At 39.2% G+C, this 17,910-nt stretch overlaps 2 protein-coding genes across 2 annotated transcripts; one reads left to right on the top strand and one right to left on the bottom strand.

The window, feature by feature from the left end:
- The first annotated feature begins 441 nt into the window (after nt 1-441).
- On the top strand, nt 442-7,641 carry gpr12 (G protein-coupled receptor 12). The gene is made up of 2 exons (XM_056738243.1): nt 442-1,030; nt 2,252-7,641. Exon 2 carries the CDS (start codon nt 2,264-2,266, stop codon nt 3,287-3,289), a length of 1,026 nt encoding a protein of 341 aa, XP_056594221.1. The 5' UTR covers nt 442-1,030; nt 2,252-2,263; the 3' UTR covers nt 3,290-7,641.
- Nucleotides 7,642-8,352: 711 nt separating this feature from the next.
- On the bottom strand, nt 8,353-17,795 carry wasf3b (WASP family member 3b). Its single transcript, XM_056738331.1, has 9 exons — nt 17,655-17,795; nt 14,583-14,748; nt 11,816-11,950; nt 11,372-11,525; nt 10,290-10,407; nt 9,974-10,155; nt 9,639-9,896; nt 9,088-9,377; nt 8,353-8,955 (listed from the first exon to the last, which is right to left on the bottom strand). Exons 2-9 carry the CDS (start codon nt 14,713-14,715, stop codon nt 8,798-8,800), a joined length of 1,428 nt encoding a protein of 475 aa, XP_056594309.1. The 5' UTR covers nt 14,716-14,748; nt 17,655-17,795; the 3' UTR covers nt 8,353-8,797.
- Between the last annotated feature and the right edge of the window lie 115 nt (nt 17,796-17,910).

The following is a 17,910-nucleotide window of genomic DNA, read 5'->3' as shown; positions in this document are numbered from 1 at the left end:
CTCAACTAGATTGTGTGGGTTCAGTGGTGTGTGTTGAAATAATTCAGTCCATCCATTGGCACACTAATACTTATACGATTTGGGAGAATCTTCTTACTCTTAAAAAAAAAAACATTATATAAACTCACTCTGTTTGGAGTGGATTTTTGGATTGAGGGATGTTTGTCAGCATCCCTCAATCCAAAAAGCAATACTGAACTCAATGACTATCGTGTGGTCTGTTTAACGTGAAGAGTCGTTTGAGACCCACAACAAGCTGGAAAATATATCGTGTGGTTTCATTTATTGATAAAAGTGGAATCACTGTAAAATGGGTTAAACCTCAATCTAGTGATGTGGTGAAGACTAAGGAGGGTTTCGAGAGAGAAAATAGTGGGGGAAGTGAGTGACACAGATGAGATGTGCAATTGTGCATGCTGTTAATAGCACGCGCCGTGAATAGCTCTCGCAGGGGAGCATCGCACGCGATGTGCATCTTTCCAGAAAGATGCTGTCTGGTGTCAGATAAATAGGTCTCATGTTGCACAGACAGACTGCATCTTCAAGATTCAAGATACAATCTCACTATTTAAATAGACTTTAAAAGGAGGCGTTATTAAAACAATAAAATTGAGCAGCAATGGAATATTTCTCTTGTGCACAATTCATGTGGGAGTATTATTATGCAATTATGCAACGACACATGGTAGACCATCATTAGTGTCCGCCCTTGAACAGATAAACAGGTGACAAATAGGTGACGGGACCTTCTCCTGGTGATCCGGGCCGACCTGGGACTCAAACCTCACCCCTCCCGTCCTCCCAGCTCTTCGCACAGCCGCAGTCGGTGCTCGTGCAGAAGGCGAAGAGCCGCTAACGCTGCTGGCTGTAACACACCGCAAAAAAGCACCGATTCTCCGGGCGGGCATCATCGCATCCTCCATTCATTCGCGCGGCGCCGCACCTGCGGACAGCGATGCCAAAGATCATGATGGAGAAACAAGAAGAGCGTAAAAACATCTAAAAAAGCTCCTCTCCTCCAAGAGACAAGGTAGGGAAGACTCCAAATGAGATGTGAATGTGGACTTGTAGCTTTCTATTGGAAAACGATTCTGGGAATATTGTAACGCTTACTGATGATTATATAGAATCGTTATGGCAGCATTGTTATAATGGCAAGTGCTGGACCAGTGCTATCATCCAGATGGTTGCGGTGTACATGATGAGATATATCGGACAAGTGAAAGGTTGCTGATGGATGCAGGAGCTTCTTTTGGCGAAGAGGTACCCGCCTTTATTTAATATCAGGGTCCTCTTCCCTTTCGACCGTTCACAGTGATAGCGTTTCAATAATGAGGTATATTTTATTATACCATTTAATGGCAGGGAAGCTTGATTTATCTCTAATTTTCTTAATTTGATTATTAGTTCAGAACAAAAGGGCAATAGTAGTAATATGTTGGAAACAATGGATTGATATAACTAAGCTTTGGTTTTTAAATGGCTTTTCTTGCCTGTGACCATTATTAAAGATTGTTTCCCTTGTGAGGTTGTTATAATGGTTATTAATCATTACGGTTATACTTTCATTCAGTTACAACATCCTTTGATTTTGTTGAACATTTTTGCACTACAAAGAACCTTTTGTATAACAGTATCCTGACAACTAGCCTCTATAAAAACAATTTCATTTGGAGAATGGCTGTTTAATTATTTGTTGAAAATATCATGTATCATGTAAATAAGAAGAGTTTATTTGCCAAAAAAAAACATGTTTTATTTTGTTTGTTTGCTGTATTTTTTAAGTTATTATAACCTAATCAAAACAGCAGACTGCAGTATGGATGACAAATGCACAATAAAAATCAATGTTTAATTAAAACACAAGAGTTATCTGTTTTTCCAATTCTTCATATAGAATACACTTTATAATGAATTTCTTTTTGTTAACATTTAGTTAATGCGTCAGCTAACATGAACTAACTGAACAACAGGCTACATTTATTAATATTATTTAGTGATAGTTTCTGCATTTACTAATACATTTAAAAACAAAAGTTGTAAAATATTAATGCACAATTAATTAACACAGACAACTGTACAGACCACATAAAAAACGGAAGTTCTTCTGGACCAGTTTTTACATCTGGTCTACATTAAAAATGATTATGAAGTGCTGATATTAAAATCTATATTGGTCATTGTTAGTTCCTATTTAGGCTATTTATCCTATTTATGTCTTATTTGTGTTTTTCTGTGTACTTTATTTTAGACAGGAGGCAGAATGAGCGAGGACCTGCCAGTTTCACCCAGCTGGCTGGACCAAGAACCCACCTGGGGCAATAGTGGTGCAGGAAGCGCAGAGAACTTCACCGGCGGAACGTACCCACCTGCAGTCGTTCTGCCAGCGAGGCCACCTGCTGAGCTTTTCGTTAACCCATGGGACATCGTGCTGTGTTCTTCTGGTACCCTGATAGCCTGCGAGAACGCCCTGGTTGTTCTTGTCATCTGGCAGAACCCGGCTTTGCGCGCCCCCATGTTTTTGCTGATTGGCAGCCTGGCTCTCGCTGACCTACTTGCCGGCCTGGGCTTAGTCCTGCACTTTACATTTGCTTACCTGCTGCGCTCCGACTCGGCACAGCTCTTGACTGTAGGTCTGGTGGTGGCCTCCTTCTCTGCGTCTGTCTTCAGCTTACTAGCAATAACCATCGACCGTTACCTGTCGCTGTACTATGCCCTCACCTACAACTCTGAACGGACCGCTGCCTTCACATACACAATGCTTGTGCTGCTCTGGGGGGTGTCGTTGTGCCTGGGCTTGCTGCCTGTAACCGGTGTAAACTGCCTGGGGCAGGAGGCCAACTGCAGTGTGGTGTGGCCGTTGACGAAAAACAACGTCGCTGTCCTGTCAGTTTCGTTCCTTCTGCTGTTTGGCCTCATGCTTCAGCTTTATGTGCAGATCTGCAAAATCGTCATGCGACATGCACATCAAATTGCCCTGCAGCATCACTTTTTGGCCGCGAGTCCCCATTACGTCACTACGCGGAAAGGCGTCTCTACCCTGGCGATCATTCTGGGCACGTTTGCCGCCTGCTGGATGCCATTTACCGTGTACTCGCTCGTAGCTGATTACACGTACCCGCCCTTGTACACCTATGCCACTCTGGTGCCCGCCACCTATAACTCAGTCATCAACCCTGTTATTTACGCCTTCCGCAATCAAGAGATCCAAAAAGCACTCTGGCTGGTGTGCTGTGGTTGTATCCCGGCCAGCGTGGCCCACCGGGCACGGACCCCAAGCGATGTCTGATGCAGGAGATGTCTCTGGGCACAGATACTAAAGCTGGAAGCCTAGGGAATAGCACAGGCCTAGTCACGCTCTGTCTCAGCCTATAGGCTACAGAGATTCCCAAATCCAGGCCCTGGGAGAAAAAGACACCCGGTACTGTCTTCCCCTAATTGTTTGGTGACCACCACTGCCACACAACCTTTCGCCTGATCCGACCGGCTGCCACACCCTGTCCGGGAAAAAACGTGAATGGATGCTGTGTGGCAGGCAGCTGTAAATATGTTGTAGTTATTTATATATATAAATGCATTTCTTGTGGTTGTTTAGCGTGGCCACAGTGGCAGCCCTTGTTGCACGGACGGTGAGCGAGGAGGATGAGGGGCAGCACCAGACGGTCCTACTGACTGGATCCCGAAGCTCATTCATCTCGTCCTGCTGTTGCTGCATTCAAGAACGTGTGCTGAACGTTAAATAACCACTGAGTGCTAAAAATAGACAAGGCGCTCGGTGATGCGCGCGCCTCAGAAGAAACAAACCTGGAGAGAGAGAGGCGCCCTCACTCCTCCGTCACCTCACTTCAATTTCGAACGCAAGCGTGCCCGAATGTAAAATGTCCTCCAAAGCCGAAGACCACGAAGAGCTAACTACAATCTCAGAATGAGATCCACTCTATAAAGCAAACCCATCGATGCCTTTGTTTGTTATGAAAGTGTAACTGGAAATCATTTCTCTTCCATAATTGCGAGATGAAAACGACAGGGAAGCGGGAGAAAGTGTGTGTATGTTCATTTAAACAACCCTCCCTTTTGATATCCTCTTCAAAGAACTGTTGAGTACAAAACATGCATTAAGCGGACGATGATAAGAAGCTTGTTTATATGCGCCGACATGAAAGATGGACGCGAATGTATTTTCTATTGATTTGCTTTTGATTTACATAATGTCCACCTGCTCTGAATAGAGCTTTGCTCTTTTTATTATGTTTGGTTGATAATAACGACATTCGGATGGAGGATGGCTAGCACACAATGGTTATTAATAGCATTTTATTTGAAAATGCAAGTGTTGTGTTTGTGAAGACCGATGAGTAGGCAAAACATCTGACAAAGCAGTAGGAGTTGTTTTTAAAGTGGAGAAAATCTTACAAAAATGACCAAAAACACGCCAGTGGCTGATCCACCCCAAAATGAAAAGAAAAAATATGCACACTATTTTTGTTTTGGCCTTGAGTTAATTGCACTCAACTTTCATATTTTTTACACATTTATACTGTCTTTACATTACATTTATTCATTCAAATAAGTAAAGCTATTTCAGCTTTCTTAGTTAAATCAACTAAACCACTTGCAAAATTAAAAAAATAGTAAGAAAACAAAAAAAGAATAGTTCATTAAAGTTATAAGGAATTCTGTCATCATTTACTCACACTCTTGTCGTTTCGAACCTGTATGACTTCCTTCTGCAGAACACAGAAGAAGATGTTTGGAAGAATGTTGGCAGTATGCAAGGATTTGCGTTGATTTTGTGTCCATACAATAGAAGTGAATGTCGGTCACCAACATTCTACAAAATATCTTCATTTTTGTGTGTTCGGCAGAACAAAGAAGGTCATACATGATACGTAATTGTTGTAAAAATAATGTATAAGAAAGAAGCAAAATCTATTTCAGTTACTTAATGCAAAATATGATTTCATATTTTTTTCTTTCATTCTGGGTTGAAAAGGACTCAAGCATGCTTCTGTAAGAACTGCCACTCACACGACAGCATCAGCCCTGCTTAGAGTTTTCATAAATGTGATTGTTTGTTGGTGAATCTCCTCAGTTCTTTTCCACAAGACTTTAATGAGCAGAACCGCTGTGTGACCTGATCGTGATGAATGTATGTTGTTACGTTTTTCACATCTTTGCTCGATTCACAGCTGAAGCTGTAGTCACCCTTCTATTAAGAGCTAACGTTCACCCCTGCTTTTGAGCGTGTGCCCTCCAAATGCCAACCGGCCAATATCCATTTCAGTGCTGTGGCAGATTCCATCAGCAAGCAATAACTACGGACCAAGTGTTTCATCAAATTTCAGCAATACTCTGGCAGCAATAACAGCCTTGCCCAAGCAAAACACCTCAGCTTGCCGAAAAACATCTACACGAACAGAAAATAACTGTTTTGCTATATAACCCGAGTGAATTCAGGATTAGAAAAAACGACCAGATGTTCAAAACCCTGTCCATAATCTCACTGCCTCATGTCCCAGAAGGTGACTGTTCTCTGCCTGTGGTCATTTACAATATCAATGGATTAAGTCTTTCTGTACACTTGATGTGACCTACGCTGCGGTATGCATAATTTTTTTTGAAACTTAGAGATGTTTATAACCAGTGTTGGGTGTAACTAGTTACTAAGTAATTAATTACTGTTATTTAATTACTTTTCATTATAAAAAATTAAGTAATGGATTACTCTCATTTTGCACAGTTACTTCTGATGTGATTGAACTAAATACTGTTTAATATATTCAATAGTGGAAATGAAATCAAAATTATAAATCTAACTTTAAAATGTATGCTTTAATGTCTCCTTCTCACATTTGTATACGTTGGTCAGTTAATAAGTATAATTTATGAAGTTATTTATTAATTATTTGAATGAATTAAAAGAGCCGATTCATGTTTATCCTTGAATCAATTCTAATCAAGGTTGGATATAGAACGTCATCAGTAATAAGTGATTAAATACTTTTTGTAGAGAGTCATTTGTACAGTCATTTAATTATACTATTACAAATGTTATTTGTAACTAGTATTTCATTACTTTTTCAGAGTAGCATACCCAACACTGTTTATAACGTGTAAAGTACGTGTTCATATTATACGAATATGACTGAGACGGGACTGCGCTCGTACAACCTTCATGTATGTGTGAACGTGTGAATGCATGTATGTATGTATGTATGTATGTATGTATATATGTATGTATGTTATTGAGCTTTCGCTCTGATGGCAAAACAAGGGGGTAATAAGGTATATTCTCAATAGACCTGCATGGACTAGAGTGGCTACCAATGGTTTTGAAAGAGGTCCCCTCTTTACATCATGCCTATGGGTCGGACACACCCTCGTGACCTTTTTGCTTGAGTAACATTTGGAAAATGTATTGAAACAGGACACGTCGAGCGGGTGTGCGACTTCTAGGGCTTAAAGGGATAGTTCACCTAAAATCAAGAATTGTGTCATCATTTATTCACCTTTCTGTCATCGTCATTTATGATGCTCTTTGCATATAATCTTCTTTTAGAGTTCATGAAAGAAAGAAAATGAACCACGGGTGTAAACAATGTCATTTTTGGGATGTGCTGTGCCTTTAAAAGTGATGCTTACAACAACATTGGCCTGCCGCATTTGAACCACGTCAGGCTTCTTTGAGCCAGATCCGAGCAACTCCGTGACCTATGAGGAATCCTTTTTTTGCTAACTAAAAGTCTATTTTCCCCTCAATCTTGGTTCTTTCTGAATTACTTAGTTTGTTTTATATTCTAATGCGCCGTTCAGCCTCTTCTGAATGTACCGATGAAGACGTTTCTATTCTCTATAGCATCCTACCGTCTTGATCTTGTAAATAAGGCATGTTAACCGTGGGTCACATTCCAGTCTTTTGAAATGTCCTCTGCACACTGACTCCTATCGCCTGGGCATGCTTGTCTACAGCGGGCGAGAGGTTTAGTGCTCTATGCGCAGCCGTTTATTCTGAAACGATCAGGAGATTACCTGTCCGAAACATAATCTCTCCATTCGTTTTGAAAATAACTACATAAAAGGATGTTATCAGGCCTGTTTGACATCAGTGATGTCTCGGATGGATTTTCCACGTGGACTTTTGTCAATTGTAACTTTGATTGAAACAGAACGGTATCCAGTTTGCGCTAAATGTAAAAGCTTCACGATAACTGAATAATGACTCTGGAGAGTGGGATGCCAATGTAAAAGGGCTTGAAAATGATAGTTTATAGTTTATTTGGGGAAATCAAGTGGGTCACACCTCTGGTTTTGTGTCTAAGAGTTGTAAGATCCAAACGTGTTCTCCATATCTGAAATGGTATCTTGAACTGAGTGGCAGTGCATCGATTTAGGAATCTTGTGTTCACGTATGCGTAGTTTTAACTGTGAAATGCACTTTATTTTTTTATGAGAAAGGCACAACAAAATACTTATCTGCAAAACATTATATAAAGTATAACCAACCTGCACTAATTAACAGAGACATTGTGAACATTGTGTTAACGTGTTGTATATTTTTCCAAGGTGTTAGTTGTGTACTTTAATTGCTTTGGTTAGTTTAATGAATCAAGAGATCTTGTTAATTTTGTATTAAAAGAATGTGCTGTGCATTAAAAATATCCTCCCCTGGGTTTATTCACACATGCACATCCATTGGCTGAGTGCCTCAAACCCACTGTTGCCATGGCGATCCAAGTCTCAGCCGTACTGTTTCCATAGAGACACGAGGCTCTGAATCAAAACTGTCCTGTTTCCATGACGAAGGCACTCAGGGTTCGGAGCAGAATGCGATTCCACAAGATTCGTCAGATTTACTGTCATGTGCCAACTGGCGGCCATGTTTTCATCACACACCCAGACACTAGCCACAACAGTGAACACAATCCACTGTTACCTGGTATCAGGTAGTTTAATCAAACACCTCGAGTAAGTTCACACAAATATGACTGACCTCACGTCTCAACATAAACATCTTGTATTATATAAACTTCATCCAGACTCCAAAAATGTACAGAGCTGAAAATCAAATGAATTCTGTATTTGCTGACATGATCATTATTTAACTGATAGTTTTAGTCGCTATTCACTATATACAGCCAAAAAAACGATTAAAAGATCATTTCAAATGTTCATCTCATCAGAATTTCTAGATGTATTGTGGCAATTCCAGTCCAGCGTCTGTTAAATTTCAACAAAATCAAGCCTCAGGAATGACAAAGTCATCCAGCATGACAAGACAGGAACTTTTCCTAAAAACATGTACAAATATTACAATTGTATTGCTTAAAGGTAAATATGATATAAAAAACAGAACATGTTTGACCTTTTATTTTGACCTTTCACTCTTTTCACTTTCTGCACATAAATGAAATAGAAATATGATGTATATTTTTATTTGACATTTGGGAGAAATATTGTTAGTAGCTAACAGAATAAAACAAAAGTTATCATTTTAGCCAAACACATACCTAGAAATAGTCATTTCAGAAAAAAGTAATTTTGAAATTAACTTAATTTTGTATACCGCTGTATGTCCACATTAGAAACAAGTGTTTCATTAAAAATCATTAGAAAACATTGATAAACATCTTACGTAGAGGTTCAGGGAAAAGAACCTATTGGGCTATTAGTTATTCATAATGATATTAAAATGCAAACGGGACAATTATGTGCTTGAGAAATCTAACACGTTCACATGTGATTTTATTGTTGTAAACACATGTGACTTTGTTTTTTTTTTCCATCACTACATATAGTGTTAGTCAGACCAGTCATTGTCCTCTAGCTCAGATTCGTCCTCAGAATCGCTGTACTCCACGGCTATGCGGCGGGACAAGATGGTGGCCACATCATTGCCCACCGGCTCTCGTTTTGCCTGCTGCTCCTGCTGCTCTTGAACTTTTTTCAGCTGAATACCTGCAAACACATGATAGATACCTCAGAAACTCAAAATACTAAAAGTTACAAAATACAAGGAACCTCAAAAATATAAATACGCAATGTGACATGACACACTTTTTGCAAATGCATTAAACATATAGTTCATACCCATTCTTATAGCTGCCAGCAGGTCACTGCGAGCACCGTTCACGGGCTGGGCCTCATTAGGCACAGAGGGACGTTTGGGAGTGATGGATTGGGTTGCGCTGGGAGGGGGGGGCGGGGCTACAGGTGGTGAAGGGGCACCCATTTGTGCAGGTGGGGCATAGCCCGTGGCCATCGGTCCAAGATGGCCTGGAGGCAACACTGATCCCAAGGGCGGCATAGCAAAAGCTGTTTGTCCTGATGGGATAGCAGCTGCGGGTGGAGGTGGTAGCCCAGAATTCATGTAATCCAAACTGTGGAGCGATGCAGCGGATGAAAATAAATCCTGGCTATTCATTTTACACAATATAATCTTATAAATCATAATCTGTTATTTAGAATCAGTCACTGCAATATGTTGACCGTAAGCTGCCAGCATGTGTTTATATCTATATATACAGTGCATACTTGTGATAACTGTTAAAAGGTAAAAAGTCCACGGAAACCATATTGGTAAACAGTCATTGCTATTCAGCTCAAGTTCATTTAAATTCAACAAAATAAAACTAACTAACCTGTAATTGACAGGCGGCAGAGTCATGGAGCCATTCATTGTGTTTGCTGATGGTGGAGGGGGCGGGGCCTGGTGTGGACGACCCAGTGTGCCAGAACGGTATGCCATGGACCCACCCCTGTAATCCTGCTCCATGTTCATTTGAGTATGAGCAGACAGAGCCGCCATAGTAGGCGGAGGCCCTGAATAAGTGTGTGCGTAGCCAGCGTGGTTGGCCATAGAGAGATAGCCGTGATCTGAATGATCTTGTCCACGAGACCTAAAATAGAAGAAAAAAACATTTCATTTCTAAGTAGATGTAGTTTATATATGTGCCCTTCAGAAGAACTGTATAACCTGTGTTCTGGGGACATTGTGCCGTCTATAGACCCTCCTCTGTGCACAGTGTGAGAATGTCGATGGTCAGGTCGCAGTTCTTTATCGAAAGCCATCATGTTCCATTCCTGCCTGCGGTTTCTTGCTTTTCGCACCTTTTTCACCTCCCTCTGCAGTGTGCCGTCTACACACCGTCTCTGCTCCTGTCACGAATAACCAAACCACAAATCAATCAAAAGCGAATGTGGCATTGGATTATATTCTATACAGCTAAATTCAGAACATGCCAGAAATGTGAAGTGAGTAAAAAGAAAAAACATTATGGCAACTGTCCAACCTTTTGCCGTCTCTTCTCTTTCCTTTTGTCTTCTGTATCTTGTAGCATCTTCTCCTTCCACAGGTCAAAGAAGTAAGAGGGGTCTGTGTAGAACTTCAGGCCTTCTTTGTCATCATCTCTATAGCAATCAAGAGTTATGAGAAAACATGTCATTTCTTTGAAGGACTCTTTCTTTTATAATTCAAAGCTTTTACAAATAATTAATAATAATAATGAATAATTATTATTCATTTAATAAAACAACTTTAGTTCAAAAGACATTCATGTTACAATTCACATCTAAAGTAGCATTTTCTGGAATGATCTCTTTAGAGAAAAACAAATATGTGACCCTGGACAACAAAACCAGTCATGAAAATGACATTTTGACATAATCTAAAAGATGAATAAATAAGATTTCTATTGATCTATAAGGTGTTAGAATATGACAATATCTGGATATACAAGCGTTTAAAACTCTTATTTTTAAAACAAATCTAATTATTGAGTAAATGGCTTTTGAAGTTGTTAATGAGAGACCATCCACTCACAAAAATAAAGGTTTTATATATTTAAGGTTGGAAATTTACAAAATATCTTCATGGAACATGATCTTTACTTAATATATGAAATGTCTCTATATTCTGGAACATTCCTTTCACATATTCTGCATTAGATCTGTTTTTTAGTATTTATGAGTGGCCTGTCTCTCTGAGAACAGACATTCCCATGGACGACATCTGCCAGTTTAAAGAATTTATCAATGTTTATATTCCTAAATTATACTTCAAACCAGGGTCAGGAATGAATGCCTAGGTGCAATACTTGCACCCTGATTGTTTTTTTCGAACATTTTGCCAACTATAAAACCTTTTTATTTGACATAAAACATTGTAAACCCAAACTGAACTAGCCAAGTTAGAACTAAATGAAAGAGAATAAAGCTTAAAATGTAGACATTTCTCAAAAATAAGTGATGATAAAAAACGTATAAACCATATGATATGATCGTATGATCATTCTGAGAATCATGAGAAGCTGAGGATTAATGGGAACAAAAGACCAACACTCTTATATATACACATTCACACATACAATCCTACCTATAGGGTGTGAGAATATTGAGAGGTGGAGGCTTGTCACTTAAATTGTACATCTCCACCACAGGGATAGGAACGCTGCTCTTGGACACCACTTGCTGGTCTTGAACGGTAGAGCTTTTAAAAGCCTTTCTCATGTTGATGTCCTGAAGAGACACTACACAGGGGTAAAGAGAGGGAGAGAGAGATTGATTACACCTGCCGTCCAGAGTGTGTAAAGCAAACTCCGGTATTGATCTTTTAATTGAAAAGAGAGCTGAGTGTACAGGCTTTGGTGCGGGTAAAAGAGAAATGTGGGGTGCGTGAAATTTTTTGTTGATTTTTGGTTCGGACGAATACAGGGGTATTGATCTCACACTGAAGCTAGGTAACCTCAGCGATTCCTCTTAGGACAGAATGAGATGTTAAAATTCGTAACATATTGAGGATACCCAGGAGCGCACTCACCCTCCTCAACCGTGGAGTCCAGTTGAGTAACCTTGACGGCAAGTCGGTCAATCCGATCCTGCAGAGAGTTCGCCCGCAAATAGAACAGGTTTGCCTCGTTGAAGAGCTCTCCAAATATGTCTTCAGCATGTTTACCTGAGGAAAGAAGGGGAATTTTTGAACAAGCAAAGAAGTTTTGTTATCAGTTTCAATGTAGTTTCTATAAATGTCATGAATTAGCTTTTATTTTTATACGTGTAGTTAATTTTTGTATAATTTTTAGCAATTTTGCTTTGTGCTACGCTTTTGTTTGCAGGTCAGTAGGTGCCTAGAAATTGTCTGTCAAAAACAAACTTAACCTGAAAAATGTTCACTGGGGTAAAAACGGGACAACTTGCCCCATCTAGAAATATGGCATGATTAAAAAAACAAATACTAACTCTTAATATTACAGTTCTTTAATGTATCTTTTGTTGTTTAGTTAAGGCTTTTTACTTTATCTACAAATTCTTAAATTTTAAAATTAAGGACATTAAAATACATAAGCTACGGTTACATTCTTGTTAGTAGAAAAGCAGGAGGAGCAACAATTGTAAAAAAATACAGGTCTTTTTTTATCACCCTTAACTTTTATTAATAACTGTAGTTTTAAACAAAAGCAGACAGGAAAGTATTTACAGGAAGGAAGCGGATCTGTTCCTTTCAAATTCCTGCCCTGTGACCCTATGCATACACACATATACATTACAGATCACGCACAGCACACCCACAAACACACAAAAAGCATGTAAACACATGCGCACACAGTTTTTTTCCATGCATGGAGTGTCTACAGCTCTGTCTTCAAGTGCAATGGGCTGTCATTTATTTTTAGTCGACACAGCTGCTGCTGAAAGGCCTCTCCTTCCACAGGCATCCGCTAAACACAGAAAACACACTTCAGGGAATTTCAGGGGTTTTTGAGTTGTTATAAGACAAGTGGATGGACAGAAGACAAGATGGAGAGGTGGATGGATGGATGGATTTACAAATCAGTTGAAAAACGTTTCGTTCTGATTGCATTATTGTCTTATGTAAGACAATCTGAAGAAAAGGAATCAAAAAGGCTAAATGAACAATTAATATTACAAATAAGTATTTTCTTCAAGCGTCACAAACTGACGACAAATCCTTTCCATGAGTTCCAATGTATGGAATTTTAAACAAAATAGTTCTGAACAACAATCATACAGTAAAAGTAACTTAAATTTTACAATTGTGGAAGAAAATTGAAGCTGTTTGTTCTAGAGAAGCTGTCTGTTGAAGCTGGTGTTCTAGAGTTTTTAGCTCAGTGCTATGTCATTGCTTATGTGTGCATAAACCTACACAATACAAACCTGACTTGAGATTTCATATATTATTTTATACATTACAGTGGCGTGACAATTGAGCCCATAAGAACCCATTATAATTAAAAATGTTGTCCACATTGGATGCGATGCGCTGATATAGACCCGGTGTTTCAGTTAATGACATACGTGTAACGACCACTTATCATGTGGTGCGACCGATAAAATATCTCTAATTTTATTTTGTGGCTGAAATATGAATCTCTGATACAGTATGTATAGTACGTGTATTTTTTCAATATTTATATGTCTTGTATGCAATTTTTTTATTTAAGGAGACATAATAATAAAACAAAAATATATATATGATTTTGAGTATATTATGACAATATGAGATGATTACTAACCAAAGCTCAAAGAAATGTTCAAACTTTGTTTCTAAACACTTTAACAAAATGTTAAGCATGTCGAGGAAATTAATTATTTTAAGATAAATCACGTCGCACACATAACATCTTTTTTGGCTTTGGGCAATTCATCGATGAAAAACTCAAAGTGTTTAATTTAAATGATTTTTATCTGCATTTATGTTTACACCACATTCTTAATGTTTGAATAACTGCAATAGATATTCATATTTATTTGTATTTTAAAATTGCCATGTCTTTTATGTCAAAGATTTTATATGTTTTAAATAAATACAATTTACAAAAGTTATATGCTCAGTAAAATGCATTTATGGGAAAATTAACTAATAAGATATGACAGATTTTAGCGAGTGCAAACGTAACGTTAATTAATGTGGTGTTTCTGATTATGAGATAAATAGCAGTTTTACAAAATACGTAACCAATAAGTTTTCCCCAATAAAATATGTAACACAATGTTTTACTACGAAATTATATGTAATATCTAATTATATAGTCAAGTCAGATTTATTTTTATAGCGCTTTACTTGTAATGTACCAAAGCAGTTGTCCCCAAAAAACAAAAACAAAAGACATGTTAGCCAAACATAGATTAAATTAAGATGTAACCTTAAAAAGTAGTCGTATATCATACACTGGAAAGCTTTCCACAACATCTCGCGAGACCCGAGCAAAACGTCTCATGATTCATATCCAGAACATGATGCATGATGGGATACACTTAGCCTTAATACCACTCCGAAGCTGTATTCAAGCAATGTGGGTTGAGTTTGAAGGCACTGCACTTTGACATTTTTAAGACATTGGACACACTTGCGCTCTTACTTCCTGTCCCGTCCACGCACTCCAAAGTGACCAAGACCGCAAGTGGTGGTATTTGGATGCAGCCTTAGTCAATTTATAACTTGAGCCATCAGGTTTGATTTTGCATGAAATGTCAAGTGCCCTGCGATTTTATGTTTTAAACAGAGATGGCGATAGAGGCAAAAGATTAGACTGTTAGGTAAACTTGTGTGTGTAAGAAAGACTTACTGAGACTGCTGAGTTGGCGTATGATAGCAGATAGTGTGTTGTTCATGACACACTCGAGCTCACTGCCAATGCCATCGGGCAGCACCCCGCGGCACAGGTGCCTGGGATCAATGTTCCTCTTTACCAGCGGCATGGCTCTCCCTTATACAGCCGCACCCCACGCTGCCTGCGAGAGAGAACACACACATGCACATGTTAGCGTAATAAAACAAGATCTATCCATCATATTTACTCAGATAAATGCTGATCGTTTTATATAAAACACCAACACAGTGAGAAAGCGAATGTTCTGATGAAACTGGGACAACCGTAGATCAAGAAAAGGGAAATTAGTTAGTCAATCAATCCCAAAGCCTCTTAGATCAGTCAAAAACCAGACTGACCTCTGACCTGGAACCCAAAGCTGCTTAAGTTCAGTATATAGTTCAGTGTATAATTCTCACATTTGTACACTTTGGTCAGTTAATAAGAATAATTGATGTAGTTATTTATTATATATTTGAAGGCATTAAAAGAGCTGTTTCATGTCCATCCCTGAATCACTTAACTAATCAAGATTGATGTAGAATATAGAAAGTACAGTAATCTAATTACACTATTACATATGTCATTAGTAACTAGTAATTCATTACTTTTTCACAGTAACTTACCCAACACAGGCTGAGGCTATATAAATATAATTTATATTTAATACCTACAAACGATTAAAAACATGAAAAGCACATGTCATCTACATGCATCATATTGAGACATGGAAGTTTCTAACGTGAGTGGCTTAACTAAGCCGTGTCAGCCGCCATGATAGAATGCTCCCATCTGTGAACTAATAACCCACAGTGATTGGCCAGCTGAGAGGCCATCTGCTGTGCGATTGGCTAAGGGGGGTTGAAAGTCAAAGATTAGGGACAAGAACAAAGAGATGGTGGGACAGCATCTCAGAGGTCATCTTATCTGCCTGTTTCTCTGCTTCCTGCTTTCCATCTCCACACCCAGCTCTCAGCTTCCTGTTCTTCTCTTAGTTACTTTTCTGACTTCCTGTTGTCCCAAACAGCCAGAACAATGATGGAGTTGGGGTGAGAAGAAAATCCCTCACTTCCACACAATCACCGCACTTAAATAAAGTACACTGAACCATTTATTTCTATCCTTGTCCCACTTGTGATTTAAAAATAACTGTGAACACAACTTTTGGCGACTTCTTGTAAACTGGCCTTGATGGAAGCTTTTGTTTCATTTTCCGTGCAGAATTATTCAATTATCAAAACAAAAATAAAATCCCAGAACATTTTGCGAATGGCACGTGTTTAAAATCTACTTAAATTCATGCCAACGAACATGTGCGATATTGTGTGTCAGCAGAAATACAAAAACTCTACCAAGAATCTCTTATGTTGTTTTAGAAATATTAATAATAATATAATATATCAACAGTCACACCATTGGACATGTGTACTGTACATCTGTCGACTGTATCTGAACAATGCCTGTGTCATACATAAATAATTACAGTAGTTGGTTAACATCTACCATAGTAACCGCATATAAACAGATACCTGTTCTGTTCGTTGTATTTTCACATATCGCTTGCAGAACCTGTTCAGCTAATCTATGAAAGGGAAAACTTTAGAGAAACTCTGCCACATTATCCCTCACCTAAAGCTTCAAAAGCATTGGAAATATGTTATTAGGCCTGACACACAGGCAAACACTGCTGTTATAGTCTAATGAGGTACATGTCTGTAATGTGTTCATCTCTCGCCGACATTATAATCCTGCAGTGCACGGCAGTATGGACACAACACACTAATTACATAGTGCACTGAATTAGGGCCGTGATGGGAAGGGGGCCAAGGGACCCAGAAAAGACAAAGAGAATGTGAGTGAGTGGCACCAAAAGAGACCGAAACTGTGTGTGTGAGATTGCTGGACGGGATCTTTTAGTTACAAGGAGAAAGTGCATTGAAGGGATCCAGAGGGCTTGTAAAGAGTGAGAGAGGAAAGGGAAAGAGCGTTTGTTTGTGTATGTGGAGCAAGAGAATGAAAGTATGGGTTGGGGGGTGATGGGGGAGGGAGAGTGGCAGGGGACCTCAGGGAAGCCACTCTGAAAGGTTCCCGGGACAATAGCTCTCCGTTCACTCGGCAACAGAGGAGTTCTCCCATGCATGCTCAATTCCCTCCCCCATCCCACCCTTTGCTCCGCCAACCCCACCCCACTGGCTTCTTCAAATCAAGCCTCTCTTTGCATTCAGCAGACTTCTTTGCTGACTCCAGTGTCTACTGCAAAACAACACATACAGAAGCTATCATGAACACGTAGAGAGGATGCATAGTCAAAAAGGGATGCGGTGTGCATTACAGCCCATCACTGCTGCTGACAGGCTTTGAAGTCCATCAGACCCATCCCGTGACCACAGGAGGCCACATCCTGTCTAAACTGGGGGGGGGGGACACGTATCCGCTCCATAAACGCCGTATTTAAACGCATAAACTCCATTAGGACAGAAGGGAGATGCATTAGCTATTCCTGAAGTACAGCACATCAGTGCATGTAAGAGCGCATTAATATTTCAGTAGTGATGACGTCAGAGATGAGGAAGCACTGCGAACGTCGCATCGTATTTTACAAGAACGCGTCTAACGCGCGGATTTATATCTTAAAAGAAAAATCATTATAACAGTCTTTGAATTGTTATATATGGTATTAACAAAGTTTGGTTTTGTTTACAAATAAAAAGTCGAAAAGTTATGAAACGAATGTATGGATTATGTTATATGATATCAGTTTACTTAAAGAGCACTTTTAGTATTTGCTTTGATATTCTGGCCTGAAAAGAAATTAAACTTGATGAATAATATTTAGCAAGTACCGTTACGTGAAAAAAACGGTTGTTGTTGTTATTTAAATATTTTATTTCTATTTCACGTGTTTATGGAATACTAATAAACAAATCACAAAGGAAAGACGCGCCGCATGTTCCACTTATTACGTAAATGTCGATAAACAGTCAAATGACACGTGACCAATAATACAATCATTAAATCAGCGAAAAGAAACAAGTGACCGATGCTTACCAAAAGTGTCTTTTTTCCAGATAAATATTCGCTCACATGTCCAAACCCTCCGCGGTCCGGATTGCTTTCCTGTGTCTCCATCGGTCCATCTGACCATTCCAAACAATCTTCTTGGGGGCGGGGTATGGTGGGTGCGGTACACCAATCAGGATTGTAGAATAATAATTGTAAGCTGCCGTTTGATGCACGCGGCCTATCAGAGGTGAGAGTGAAGTTGATTGACAGAAAGCCTCCGGTCATAAAACCATAGGGAGGC

Source organism: Triplophysa dalaica, chromosome 23 (assembly GCF_015846415.1).
Source record: "Triplophysa dalaica isolate WHDGS20190420 chromosome 23, ASM1584641v1, whole genome shotgun sequence".
In the NCBI taxonomy this organism is placed as follows: Eukaryota; Metazoa; Chordata; class Actinopteri; order Cypriniformes; family Nemacheilidae; genus Triplophysa; species Triplophysa dalaica.
The sequence above is the reverse complement of the archived record's forward strand: the minus strand, read 5'-3'. Positions and strand labels throughout refer to the sequence as shown.

What these genes read in the sequence shown, in the direction of transcription:
- gpr12 (XM_056738243.1), top strand. Translation starts at nt 2,264, where the DNA reads ATGAGCGAGGACCTGCCAGTTTCACCCAGCTGGCTGGACCAAGAACCC.
- wasf3b (XM_056738331.1), bottom strand. Translation starts at nt 14,715, where the DNA reads ATGCCGCTGGTAAAGAGGAACATTGATCCCAGGCACCTGTGCCGCGGG. An exon ending in ACGCCAACTCAGCAGTCTCA is followed by an intron (nt 11,951 to 14,582) that starts GTAAGTCTTTCT and finishes TTCTTTCCTCAG; the next exon opens with GTAAACATGCTGAAGACATA. An exon ending in CTGCCGCCTGTCAATTACAG is followed by an intron (nt 9,378 to 9,638) that starts GTTAGTTAGTTT and finishes ATCGCTCCACAG; the next exon opens with TTTGGATTACATGAATTCTG.